The 11316-nt window shown below is 40.9% G+C and overlaps 2 protein-coding genes across 7 annotated transcripts in view; both read right to left on the reverse strand.

The window, feature by feature from the left end:
• pacs2 (phosphofurin acidic cluster sorting protein 2) overlaps positions 1 to 3079 on the reverse strand; it is a 63778-nt gene extending 60699 nt beyond the window's left edge. For all 5 annotated transcript variants that reach the window (XM_081603550.1, XM_081603551.1, XM_081603549.1 and 2 more), the window contains exon 1: positions 2639 to 3079. In XM_081603550.1, coding sequence (XP_081459676.1) covers positions 2639 to 2757 — 119 coding nt within the window. In that variant the 5' untranslated portion in view covers positions 2758 to 3079. The remainder of the gene's footprint in view (positions 1 to 2638) is intronic.
• Positions 3080 to 5137: 2058 nt separating this feature from the next.
• srsf5a (serine and arginine rich splicing factor 5a) lies at positions 5138 to 10933 on the reverse strand. Of its 2 annotated transcripts, none has more exons than XM_008398974.3 (8): positions 10785 to 10933; positions 9443 to 9579; positions 9282 to 9352; positions 8959 to 9096; positions 8090 to 8159; positions 6615 to 6688; positions 6427 to 6531; positions 5138 to 6343 (listed from the first exon to the last, which is right to left on the reverse strand). In XM_008398974.3, the coding sequence occupies exons 2-8, from the start codon at positions 9566 to 9568 to the stop codon at positions 5974 to 5976; spliced, it is 954 nt and encodes a 317-aa protein (XP_008397196.1). In that variant the 5' UTR covers positions 9569 to 9579; positions 10785 to 10933; the 3' UTR covers positions 5138 to 5973. The 2 variants fall into 2 exon arrangements, with proteins under 2 accessions (XP_008397196.1, XP_008397197.1); XM_008398975.3 differs by having other exon boundaries at positions 10823 to 10917.
• Positions 10934 to 11316: the final 383 nt, after the last annotated feature.

The raw sequence follows: 11316 nt of genomic DNA on the forward strand, positions 1-11316 counted from the left end.
GGAATAAATTATACAGTTGGAATCGCAACACGGCAACAAAGATGAAGATGAACGAAGTTAAAGACAGGATTTACAAGTGTACTGATCCTACAAACAGCCATGGTCAGAACGTGTGTTAGAATGGCCCAGTCAAAGTAAAGATGTCAGATACAATCAAAGAGTCTGTGACAAGTCATGAGACCTGATGTCAACATATGCTCCCCGTCCAGTCTGACTGAACATGAGCTACTTTATGAAGAAGAATGAGGTGAAAGGTCAAAATGGAGGAGTAAAAAGACTCGAAGTCGATGGTTTAACAAAGCGTTCCCTCAGGGGGGGCTGTGTTAAAAAAAGAACAATTAATAAATGACTATCACTCACTGTTTTGTGTCACCCTAGTGCAGGAGCGTCAAACTCATTTTCATCAAAAATCTGAATGTTCTTAAAGGGCCGGCTGTGCCAGGATGTATTGAAGGAACCAAACAAACACCAACAGTCGTTCCTCCGAGAGTTTGAGATTGTTTTAGTGTTTTTTCTGCAATCAAAATGACAGATTTTGTGGTGCCAACTTGGAAATGTTTGTAAGGAATCTTTGTGATATTTGTGCAAGTGTATGATGTTAAATGTGACTTTTTATTATGGACCATAACTTGACATCAAGAAGGGCTGAGGCAGCAGTCACTTAAGCTCAATGTTTTAGACCGATCTTGAGAAAACTTGCAGTAAAATCAGGAGAAAATGTGGAAATTTGTTCATTTCGTGTGAATTTTGAGCATTTGTGGAAAAACTGGAGGGACTTATTGGTGTAATTTAGAGTCTAGAGGGCCGCGTGAAAAGCTGCGGAGGGAAAAATGTGGCACCCTGGGCCTTGAGTTTCACACCTGCGCTCTAGTGTCTAGAAACTGAAAACAGCCATAAGCGTCACCCTGACACGATCCAAACTGAACAGTTTTGCAGGAAAAGACCTTAAAGACCAGTGAAGCCAGCTTGACTGAGGATCAAAGTGTTGTTGTGCCACTGGGTCAACAAGCTGGGATCCTGCTGCCTCCACTCTGACAGACAGAACTCAATACGAGGCCGCAGCTTTTCGGGAAAAGACAACGACGGCGACAACTTCTCACTGTTTGCTGCCTAACAGAAGCAGCCTGGCGGACGAAGGGAGAGCGAGAGTCGATTAAGCCGTGAAATAAAGCGGCTGCCGACGGGTCACCGAGGAGCGAGCGCGTCTCTTTTAGTTACAGAGGCATTTCGTCTGCTCATCCAGTCTGCTGAATAATATCACAGCCACGCTGTTCCTGGAAATGAATTGGTCTCGTTTCAGCTAAAAGCCACACGATGTGCTGTCCATTGAAGGCATTAAATTAAGAGGATAGAGGGGGGGGGGAGCCAATAAGAGGGAGTCATCACTTTAGAAAAAAAATGAAATAATAAAAAAAACACAAAAAAAAGACCACCCAAATTCCCACATTAATTAAGGCTTCTTTTTTTTCTTAAGTCAGACAGGAGGAGGTCGTTCTGACCTCGACTAATAATGTTTTGATTCTGATTTTAAGGCTGCAGATGGAGTTTAATTATGTGAGTGTAAGGTTATTTAAAGCAATAGCAAGCTCGTCAACGATCTAATGCAATAAACGCCTCATTAGTTGAATTATTTATGTCCTGTTCGAGGACTCAGATGGTTTCGACAGGCAAATCGAAATTATAAGATCAGAGAACAAGCTTGTTAATATGTTTACAAACTATAAACATGTTATGACTAGGGTTACTTTGCTTTATGATGACAGAAAAGAACATGAATGAAAAGTTTGACTTGTATTAACCTCATTTTTCACAATGAACTTCTCAAGTATGTTGAGAAATATGATCAGAAGCACAACTTTGATCAAGAGAACAAAACTTGCCATTTTATTAGATCAGCCCGATTTCAGAAGCAAATCACGGTGCGGCAGGTGAATCGATCATATCTGCTCATCATTTTTGCCGATTTCTCTTTTATCGCCTCAGTGTTGTTGTGACAACCCGCAGAAGCTTCTCTTAGCCATAGATATGAGCAGAAAGTTTTCATGCATGAATACATAAACAAAGATAATCGTAGAGCAGTTGTTTCCAGCACCTCGGCTGTGAATCTGTGCCGAGATCTGAGGCATGCAGTAAAAACCGCAGGAGGTTAAAACAAGAAGACCATGTGGGAAGCGTTTCGTTAACAACTGGCGCAACTACTTCATAACGAAAACATTCGGAGCTCTAATTCGGCATTTTGTTTCATGCGAATGTAAACCGCATCAAAACTGGAGCAGTAAAACTCGCAGTCGTATGCATGATTTTCCAACAGGCTGACCATGACGCCTTGCAGAATCCCCCAGCTATGAACCCACACAGTTGCACTGAGGAGTTTTCTGCCACCGCACAGCGGGATTCACGCCTTTTCTCTGCACACGCCTCAGCTCGGTGCTGCAGACAGCTGAGGCGGGCCTGCATGGGCATCCAGTGGGCATGATGAGACAGCAGGGTCACTGCGGCTGCAGCGTTAGCGCGCTCACTAATGACACAGCCTGCGCTGCAAACAGGAGCTTTAAACTTTAAACACACACACACACTGACACGCGCGCGCACACACACACGTCAAGGACAGAGCCGTGCCATGCATGCAGCGCCTTACCTCGGGATACAGTTCGGGGAGGATCCGTCTATCTCCCACGTTGCGAACAGGTTCATGGGCACCGGTCGGTTGAGAGCCCCGCTCCCGGGGAAACTCAGCCGGCCGCTCCTCTCCGCCATGGTTGTCGGCACGAGCGGGTGGGACCGTCCTGACACCGAGATGGTCGGTTGGTAAACAGCAGACCGGCGGGTCGTCTGTCTGCGCGTGTGTGTGTGTGTATGTATGTGTGTGTGTGTGTGTGAGGTGATAATGTGTGTGTTTCCGAGAAGAAACTGTCGTCACGCGCTCACGTAAATAACGTGTGGTCGTCGGACGCCGAGCTCATTTCTCTGTCGGAGCGGAGCCAGGCGTGTCGGCGGGGGGTCCTCTGTAGCCGGGGAGGGACTACGGCGGCGGGATTGAGCAGCTCGACCGCTGAGCTTGTTGTGCCCGGCACGCTGTCCTGGGTATGACGGGTGGCTCGTGCGCAGCGGTGGTGGGAGAGGTTTAGCTCGAGACTGTCACCGCAATGTGAGGAAGAAAACCTGGTCTGCTGTCCCACACTTCAAAATAAATTGTCTGCTGGATGTTAAAACCGAACATATTTCATACAGAATTGCACTGTATGAAATGTGGATGACTAATAAAGTGGAGCTGACATTTTTAGAGGGATCATGATGACTAAAAGCCTAATAAATAGGAGTGCAAACAGCACTTGATTTGGGCAATATGGCTGGCTGCCCAGGGTGGCACAACTTAATGGGTGCCACAAAGTGGGAATAACTTATCTTCCGTAGCTCAAAAGGTTATTAGAGGAAATTGCTGTCTAATGCTGTACAAAAAAAAGAGAGTGGCACAAGGGTCTCTTTCACTATATTTTATACATGTGATGTGACAGCCATATTGGAAAAATGTTGGGGTGAAATCTCAGCATTCGCACTAAAAACTCCAATATAAAATGGCTTCCAGGTCAGAAGTAAAAATGTCAGAAACAGGCGAGAAATCCGGCGAGATTAATATCTAAACAAACAGGCGACAATATGCCTATGAATAGCTAAAGAAAGCTATTAGTGTCAAACATTTGTTCATGCCAGAAGCATTGCTCCAAGTAAGCGGAGCACTTAACACCCGTCATATACTTGCCTACAGGGAAATGCAGAGCTGGCTGCTAGTAAAAGCTCTCTGGATCAGAGGACAGGGTGGAATTAAAAGGAGTGATTCTGCAGAGAAATGTCCGTCCAGTACACCTTGTTACTTTCTACTGTATTTTTCCCCAATTTGACTATCATATATGATAAAAGAGATGCAGAAATGGTCCCATTTGTCCCAACAGTGAGGCTGTGAATAGTAACCTCTCTAGTGCAGTGAGTGGCAGTTTGTTGATCCATCTTATTTTCACCTGCCACAGTCATGTTAACCTGCATGCATATAATGAATAACTGCATCTACTGAATATCTACTGCAAATTCTAAATTACTTCCCTCTACACTAAAGCTGAAAAACAAACAACTAAAATATGTAAGCAAACCACTTTTTAAAGTATAGTTATTTCGTTTACGCCATTCATGATTTAAAGCAACCGTTTTGAAGAGTTCAAACTAATGTCCAGTACTGTCCTGGAAGAAGAGTTTGATCTTTTATTTCTTTATTTTTTTCTGTTTACTTGGATCGGTTTTCATCAACCAAATCTCTTCGTTTCAAAAACATTTCCTGCCTCAAATGACTTTGTGACGGTGTAAACAGAACAGCTCATTTGGAAAGCCATCAAGGTTGCGCACTCATTAACGCAAGCGAGTGGTGCCACCCTGTGGTGATTGTGATCATTGCAGTGAATTTGGGGGGAAAAAAACTACAAAGTAATCGATTTTTACCTTAAAATATTTCATTTTCGATCGTATATGTTCAGCTCTAACTACCTTTTAGGTTCTCATACATGGATATAATCTCTCAGGATTACAATGTCTGGTCAGGTTAGCCGTTACTATATTAATCCAGATTATTGTCGTGGCTTGTCAACAATGGCCACTTAATGTACAACAATGAAGGACAAGAAGAAATTTATGCAAGATCTCGCAAAAGGAGGATGTTTAGTTTTATTCTTAGGTGTGGAATATTTGAGTGGAGTTTCAGTGCGTCTTTACAATATGAGTCAGAACATTTTGTTCCCACATTTAGAAAAGACAGAATTAAATTTTCCTTCAATAGATTATTTGCTGGCAATGTTGGCATTACTTACCCAGTCTGGTTACCTTTCAGGTTATTTTCAATGATGACCAACTGAGCTTCCCTTCAAAACGGCTAAAGCGAGATTTATCTCAGATTTGCAATAAGAAAACACAAACGTCTCCTAAAAAGATACATTTTTGTATTACCAGAGGTTGTTGCCAGAAAAATTGAAGTCCTTGAATCAGTGATTGGTCCCAGCCAAAGTAATTTAATATTAATATAATCTTCAATGATTTTGGTTTTTTAATTAGGTTATATTTTTGAGTAAAAATGTGACAATATGAAGCCAAAGACTTTTTTTTAGTACACTGAAGTTTAATATTTTTATAACAAAGCAAAAAGAAAGGGAACTTAGTTTACATTTGTACTCCACAATAAGTGTAGGACAGAGAGGGATTGATAAATTTCACAGTTAATGAAAGACTTGAGTTGAAAATGCAAACATTGTGTGCATTTTTTTTAAACACACAAAGTAAACAAAGAAAAAAAATTACAATATATAGATTCATCAGCATCTAAATATGCAACATTTACAAGCCAACTTGTGTCAGACTCCCGATTCCCAGAAGAAAACGTAAAGACATCAGTGAAAACACTGACTAAAATAAGACCCTTAGGAAAACTCAATTCCAGATAGCCACACTTTGAGAAACAAAAAAAATCTAAATCCCTCAGCTGAACTGCTCTTCTGTTCAAATATCAAATGACTGAATATTTAACACGGATAGATGCGTCATCAGAAGAATGATCGACGTTTAAGACCAAATCTATACCTTTATATTCTCAACAGGGAATCGATGGTATTCCCACAAAGATTGGGAAATAAAAGTGAATCCAGTAAGGGACAGTAAGCAGATAATGGGTATCGCCACTCATATGAAGGGGTCAGAAGAATCAATTGTTTAAATTTTGTTTACAATAATTTCACTCAAGTGGAAGAAGATTGAAAACTAAAAAGCACTCAAAAAAAGCAAAATTTATACAAATGTTTTTTTTTTTTTTCCTGCCTTCAAAAAGACCCACGTAAAGGTTCTTCTCTCCCCTTCAGTAAAAACAAACACGAGCCGCCAGGCGAGGCTCGTCTGGAAAACTACTCTGAATCCGTCCTATGACTTGCAGCTGCAGCTGACTTAGTGTTTGCTGTCTGCTGAGGCGGATCGGGAACGCGAGCGAGATCGGGAGCGGGATCTGGAGCGAGCCTTGCCATTTTGAGCGGGAGCCGGAGAGCGGGACTTGGAGCGGGATTTGGAGCGAGACTTGGAGCGAGACTTGGAGCGAGATTTGGAGCGAGACTTGGAGCGGGATTTGGACTTGGATGGGGAATTAGCCGTAGGCTTGCTCCCTCCTGACGTCTTCTTCTCTGGGGTGCGGCTGGGAGATCTGGAGCGGCTCCTGGAGCGGCTGCGGCTGCGGCTCCGGCTCCTGGAACGGCTCCTGGAGCGGCTCCTGGATCGGCTCCTGGAGCGGCTCCTGGAGCGAGAGTAGCTGCGAGAACGGCTCCTGTTGGTGGAACGGAAACGACGACGTTCATGTAACGATGGCCACATTTTCACCTTAGAATTAAAAAAGAAAAAGTGTCTCACCTCCTGCTGTCCTCAAACATCTTCAGCTTGCGTCCATTCAGCTCCGTTCCATCGAGTTTGGAGATGGCGTTCTTCATATCGTAACGAGATGCAAACTCAACCACCCTGCATTCAAACCAATAGTGAGTCATACATACTTTAGACATAATAATAAAAACCAAAAAAAAAAGTGAAACAACTTAACTCACCCTTCATTTTTAGTGGGTCTGTGTGCGTCCACAAAGGTAACTTCACCTGCCTTTCTCATCAGGTCTTTAAGGTCCTATTTCAAGAGTACAACACTGACTTAGTAAGGGAATTAGATACGAAGCGTCACTGAGAGCCTTCTCGAACCTGGAACTTAAGAAATTACCAAAAAAATAAAAACATCAAACAGAAACATGAGTAACCCATTTCTAAACACATCTGTATCAGATCCTATTCTAGAGGGCGTGTAAACAAGAGAGCCATAAAAATCATCTGAGGACAGGTTTTGCCCTTTTCTGCTACAGAAACTAAAATTTACTGCTTTCAACTTGTTAATTTAAAGACCACATTAAGCCTTACAGTGAAACACTTTACAGAAAACAGGCAAAACGTTTGAGGAATTTGTAAGTCAAATTTGTGTAGACGTTTGTGGGATAAACAGATTGTGTATTGAATTTAAGATAAAATGTCTATTTTCTTTTCTTTATTTTTTTTAAGTAAAAGTTGGGATTTTTTTTTTTTTTTTACATTTACCAAATGACTTTAAAAAAGGGGGTAAACTGTTTACAAGATTCCCTTTCGAGACTAAATCTCCACCCTTCTACCACCCGCTATCAAAAATAATAATAATAATAAAAAACCCAATCACATGAGTTTTATGCTACTTACCGCTCCAAACCAAGGTAGATAATAGCATAGAGCCACTTGTCCAAATAGCAAATGGGAACCAATGCAGTGTTAAGCCCTTGAGAAACGCCCTCGAGAAATGCTCTCAGCCTTGCATCAGCATCCGGCCTCCTCAAGTAAGGAACCACCAGAGAGAAAGTAGGGGGGTGTGATGTGTGCCCGACTCAACACCCCCCCAGCTCCACCAGCCACAGAAAGAGCCCCAACAGAGACTGTGGGAGGCCGTGGATTTGAGGGGGGCGTGGGGGTTCCTGCAGCCGGGAACGCCAGCCCACAGAACCTCCAGACTGTGGCTACGGCCCTCCTAAGGCTACCGTATCCTGCGCTAGACCACTTTCACCGCTACGGGGGACCAGCCAAGACTTTAGACCGGCAGCAACTGCGTGTAAGGAAAGGCACCAGATGGACACTATTCAGAAAAAAAACAACCAGCAGAGGGCGCTACATACTTCTGACCCCCCAAGTGGAGGATGTCTAGTTACCTCTGATATACAAAACAGGAAACCATACCAGAGGAGCTGCTTATTAAAAATGAAATGTTTTTTTTTTTTTTTGTAAAATACTAAACAGCAGTAATATGATTTTTGGAGAAACTTTGATCTAGTAAATGATACACTAAAATGAAAAAAAAAGAAGAAAAAAGAAAAACATTTGCCAATTTAACAGAAATGTGTCGATGTTTAACAGAATACTTATATAATAGCCAAATAAGAAACTGTTACTTTACTATTAAATCACGTGAGATGATGTCATAATAAATTGAGGTTAATGTAATTGTGTGATCTCATACCTGCCAGCTGACCCGGGACGAGAGGTTCTCCACAATTAGCCTGTGATCAGTTCGCATTGGAGGGCCATACCTGCAGAGAAATGTTGAAAACTGAATTTAGAACTAAAAACACACACACTTCTATGTCAAACAGCAGCCTTCTTGGTTTTCAGCACAACTTTCTGTTCAATTCATTCACTCACTTTTGAGTGTGTGTGTTTTATGTCTATCTAAGAATTGTGTCAATATTTGCACTGGTGTCAGATGTGGAAAAGCAGGCTGTCGTTTACAACCTATTCCAGTCCATACAGTCAAAAGGCTTTGAATGTGCCGCATTTTTAATCAAGCTCGTCTGGAAAATATACATCTGCTCGGTTTTACAGTCCTGCAGTTCGTCACTGCAGGATAAATCAGTTTCTAAAACTGATTTATCCTTACACCGATAAATCAGTTTTAGAAACTGATTTATTGGTAAAAAAAAAAAAAAAAAAAGGCACATTCTGCGGATTTATCATTTAAATTCTTAAGCATTTTTTGCACAATATTTTTAAAATATACTTTAAAAGATGCATAATAACAATTCAATTCCTTTTTTTATTTAGAAAATAAACATTTTATTTAAATAAGAAAATAAACATTTTGTTTCCTAAAATGCAACAACAGAATTTCTTCGTTGAATTATATACACAATGCTCAGTCCAGTTACAGATTAATCATAAACTAATATTTCAATAATCGATTCATTACGATGAATCGTTTCAGCCATACACTAGTGACTTTTTTTAGAGGCCAAATCATACGGTATGGTTTGAAATGGTGATTTGAACTCAGATAGAAAACGATCATCTTTAACTTTTATGAAACAGAATGGCGACCGAGTCTCATCTAACCTAGCTCTGGTATTGCGGGATTGGCGATAGCCGCCGCCGCCACCGCCGCCACCACCACCACCGCCGCCGCCAAAACGTCCCATTCCTGGGGCGCCGCCTCCTCGACCTCTCCTGGAGCGGGCGTGCTCAATGGTGACCCTGAGAAAGAACGTGTAAACAACGGATTAAAGTGGAAGGTCACGCGAACATGTATAAAAAGAAGGAAAAACCTGCTGACTCATGGAGCAGATAACTTTAACTGCTTGGCAGCTGCTCAGATGACCCTGCGCTCGTAAACAACAGGTGGCAAAACAGGGAAATCCTTTACCGAGAAAACCGTTTACCTTTCACTGCACAATTCTTTCCCGTTCAGCTCATACACGGCGTCGTCGGCGTCTCTGTGGTCATCAAATTCCTGACAAGAACGGGAGAGCATTATTTCCCTTAAGCTTAAGAGTAAACCAGAGTAAAATCAAAATGTATCGAAAGGACGTGCCACACTGACCACAAATCCAAATCCGTTTTTCAAGTTGATCTCTCTTATGTGTCCATATCCCTTGAAAAACTTCTCCACGTCCCTCTCTCTCGCATGTGTGCTCAAGTGGCCGATGAAGACGCGACTGCTGCTCATGTTGCTCCTTGCTGCAAAGAGATAACAAGCAAATTTTCAAACAATGCAAAACGGCGAGATAGTACGATCTTTAACGTGTGGAAAATATAACAAGAACATCTTGTTATTGTTGTCTTACACTGACTGTAGTTACCGTTTACCCCTTTTCCAGGAACATAAATTAATCATCATCTTGGTGAAAGAACTCCCACGTAAAGTTATTTCCTCCTTTGAGTCTCCTCTCACACAGCTTAGAAGTTAAAGTGGTAGCACACATCTATCTTCATACGGCATTGTTGTTTTAAAATTCAAAAGACAAACAAAACCAAAACTGCTACTGGAATACTCAAAATCAAAATTGTGCTTTGATCCAACTGTGTTTAATTGATGGTCCCAATTATTTTGTGCAAATTTATTAGATAAACGATACAAAAAAAGTACTCATTAAAAAGTAAAACTTTCCTCCACGGTATTTTACTCACATAAATATCGCAATATTTACATATCTTTGACATTTAATTTCCCTTTGGGATCAATAAAGTATGTTTGAGTTGAATTTTAAAGTAAAACATCGTAACTACGTTCTGAAGAATTGTTTTTCAACTTTAATCAGGTTTATTTAAAGCTTCTGAGTCAAAAACCATGAAAACCGTTCAATGAGTTCTCTCTCGTGTTGGTCAAAACCGTTTCGCTTCTGAGCCGACTAACCGGTATAAAAATAAAATTTAACATTTACTGCAAGTCAAAACGTAAAGAATGGAGCGCAGATATAAACATTATTTTGTTGGTTCCGCTAATATAAAAGTAAAATAGAAGTGTAAACAATTTTTACCCATTTATGGTAAAGGAAGGAACAGAAGGATTTCAGGCCTGCACCAGCCGTCAGACCTTCACAAACAAACACTGCAAAAAAACCCTGTTACTGCGCAAAGCGTTAATAAATTTACTGTCGCCTAAAAAACTAAACGTAACAGGTAAAATATTTATTGTGTACAGTATGCTTCAAAGCCTCCGTTTTTTTAGAACCAATGAATCTTAGGTTTTCTAGCAAAAATTGCTCTTCGTTTTTTTTTTTTTTTTTTAACTCGCCTCGAGGTCGCTTTCAGTTAGCCGAGGAGAGCTAACGTTAGACACGAAAACAGCCGCTGTTGACAATAGAAATAACGTTACAGCGACCTCGTTTAAACACACGAGAATATGTTGAAATCCATTAACGTAATATTTCAGGCATGCTTACCTATTTTTCTTGCCGAGAAAAATTGAAGTGTTGCTTACGTTGCAGGTTGTTAACCGAATGTAGGTCACCCAGAAAAACTGGATCAAAATGGCGAATGAGTCCGCAGAGGAGGAAAGACCATGGGTTGCCTTTAGGTTGCCAGGTTTCTGGTAAATGCACTTTCGAGCACCTCTAATTGAGAACCTTTGCACTTTGGTTTATCGTTGTAACATAATCGGCGATAGTATTTCAGAAAGAACAGAAAAACAGATTAACAGAACAAAAACAAACAAACAACAATGTTATGTGGATGCCAGAAAGAAAATAAATAACCGCAACTAAGCTTTCTAATCAAAGAGGGATGTAACTACTACTTGGCAACCCATCTGGGCGTATTCTGTGTAACATGTTGTTCTTGTCCTGTATTATATATAGAAAAAAAATTTATATATACATTTTATATATAGCTATACGCCGCATTTTAATAGTAAATAGAATATAATAATATAATAAGAAACTAGATTATAAGAAAGTTAGTGTTACTGGTCTTCGG

This window comes from Poecilia reticulata, chromosome 22, assembly GCF_904066995.2.
Source record: "Poecilia reticulata chromosome 22, P_reticulata-male-v2, whole genome shotgun sequence".
Classification (NCBI taxonomy): domain Eukaryota; kingdom Metazoa; phylum Chordata; class Actinopteri; order Cyprinodontiformes; family Poeciliidae; genus Poecilia; species Poecilia reticulata.

What these genes read in the sequence shown, in the direction of transcription:
- srsf5a (XM_008398974.3), bottom strand. Translation starts at nt 9,568, where the DNA reads ATGAGCAGCAGTCGCGTCTTCATCGGCCACTTGAGCACACATGCGAGA. An exon ending in CGTCCCGGGTCAGCTGGCAG is followed by an intron (nt 6,689 to 8,089) that starts GTATGAGATCAC and finishes CTCTTGAAATAG; the next exon opens with GACCTTAAAGACCTGATGAG. An exon ending in AGACCCACTAAAAATGAAGG is followed by an intron (nt 6,532 to 6,614) that starts GTGAGTTAAGTT and finishes GTTTGAATGCAG; the next exon opens with GGTGGTTGAGTTTGCATCTC.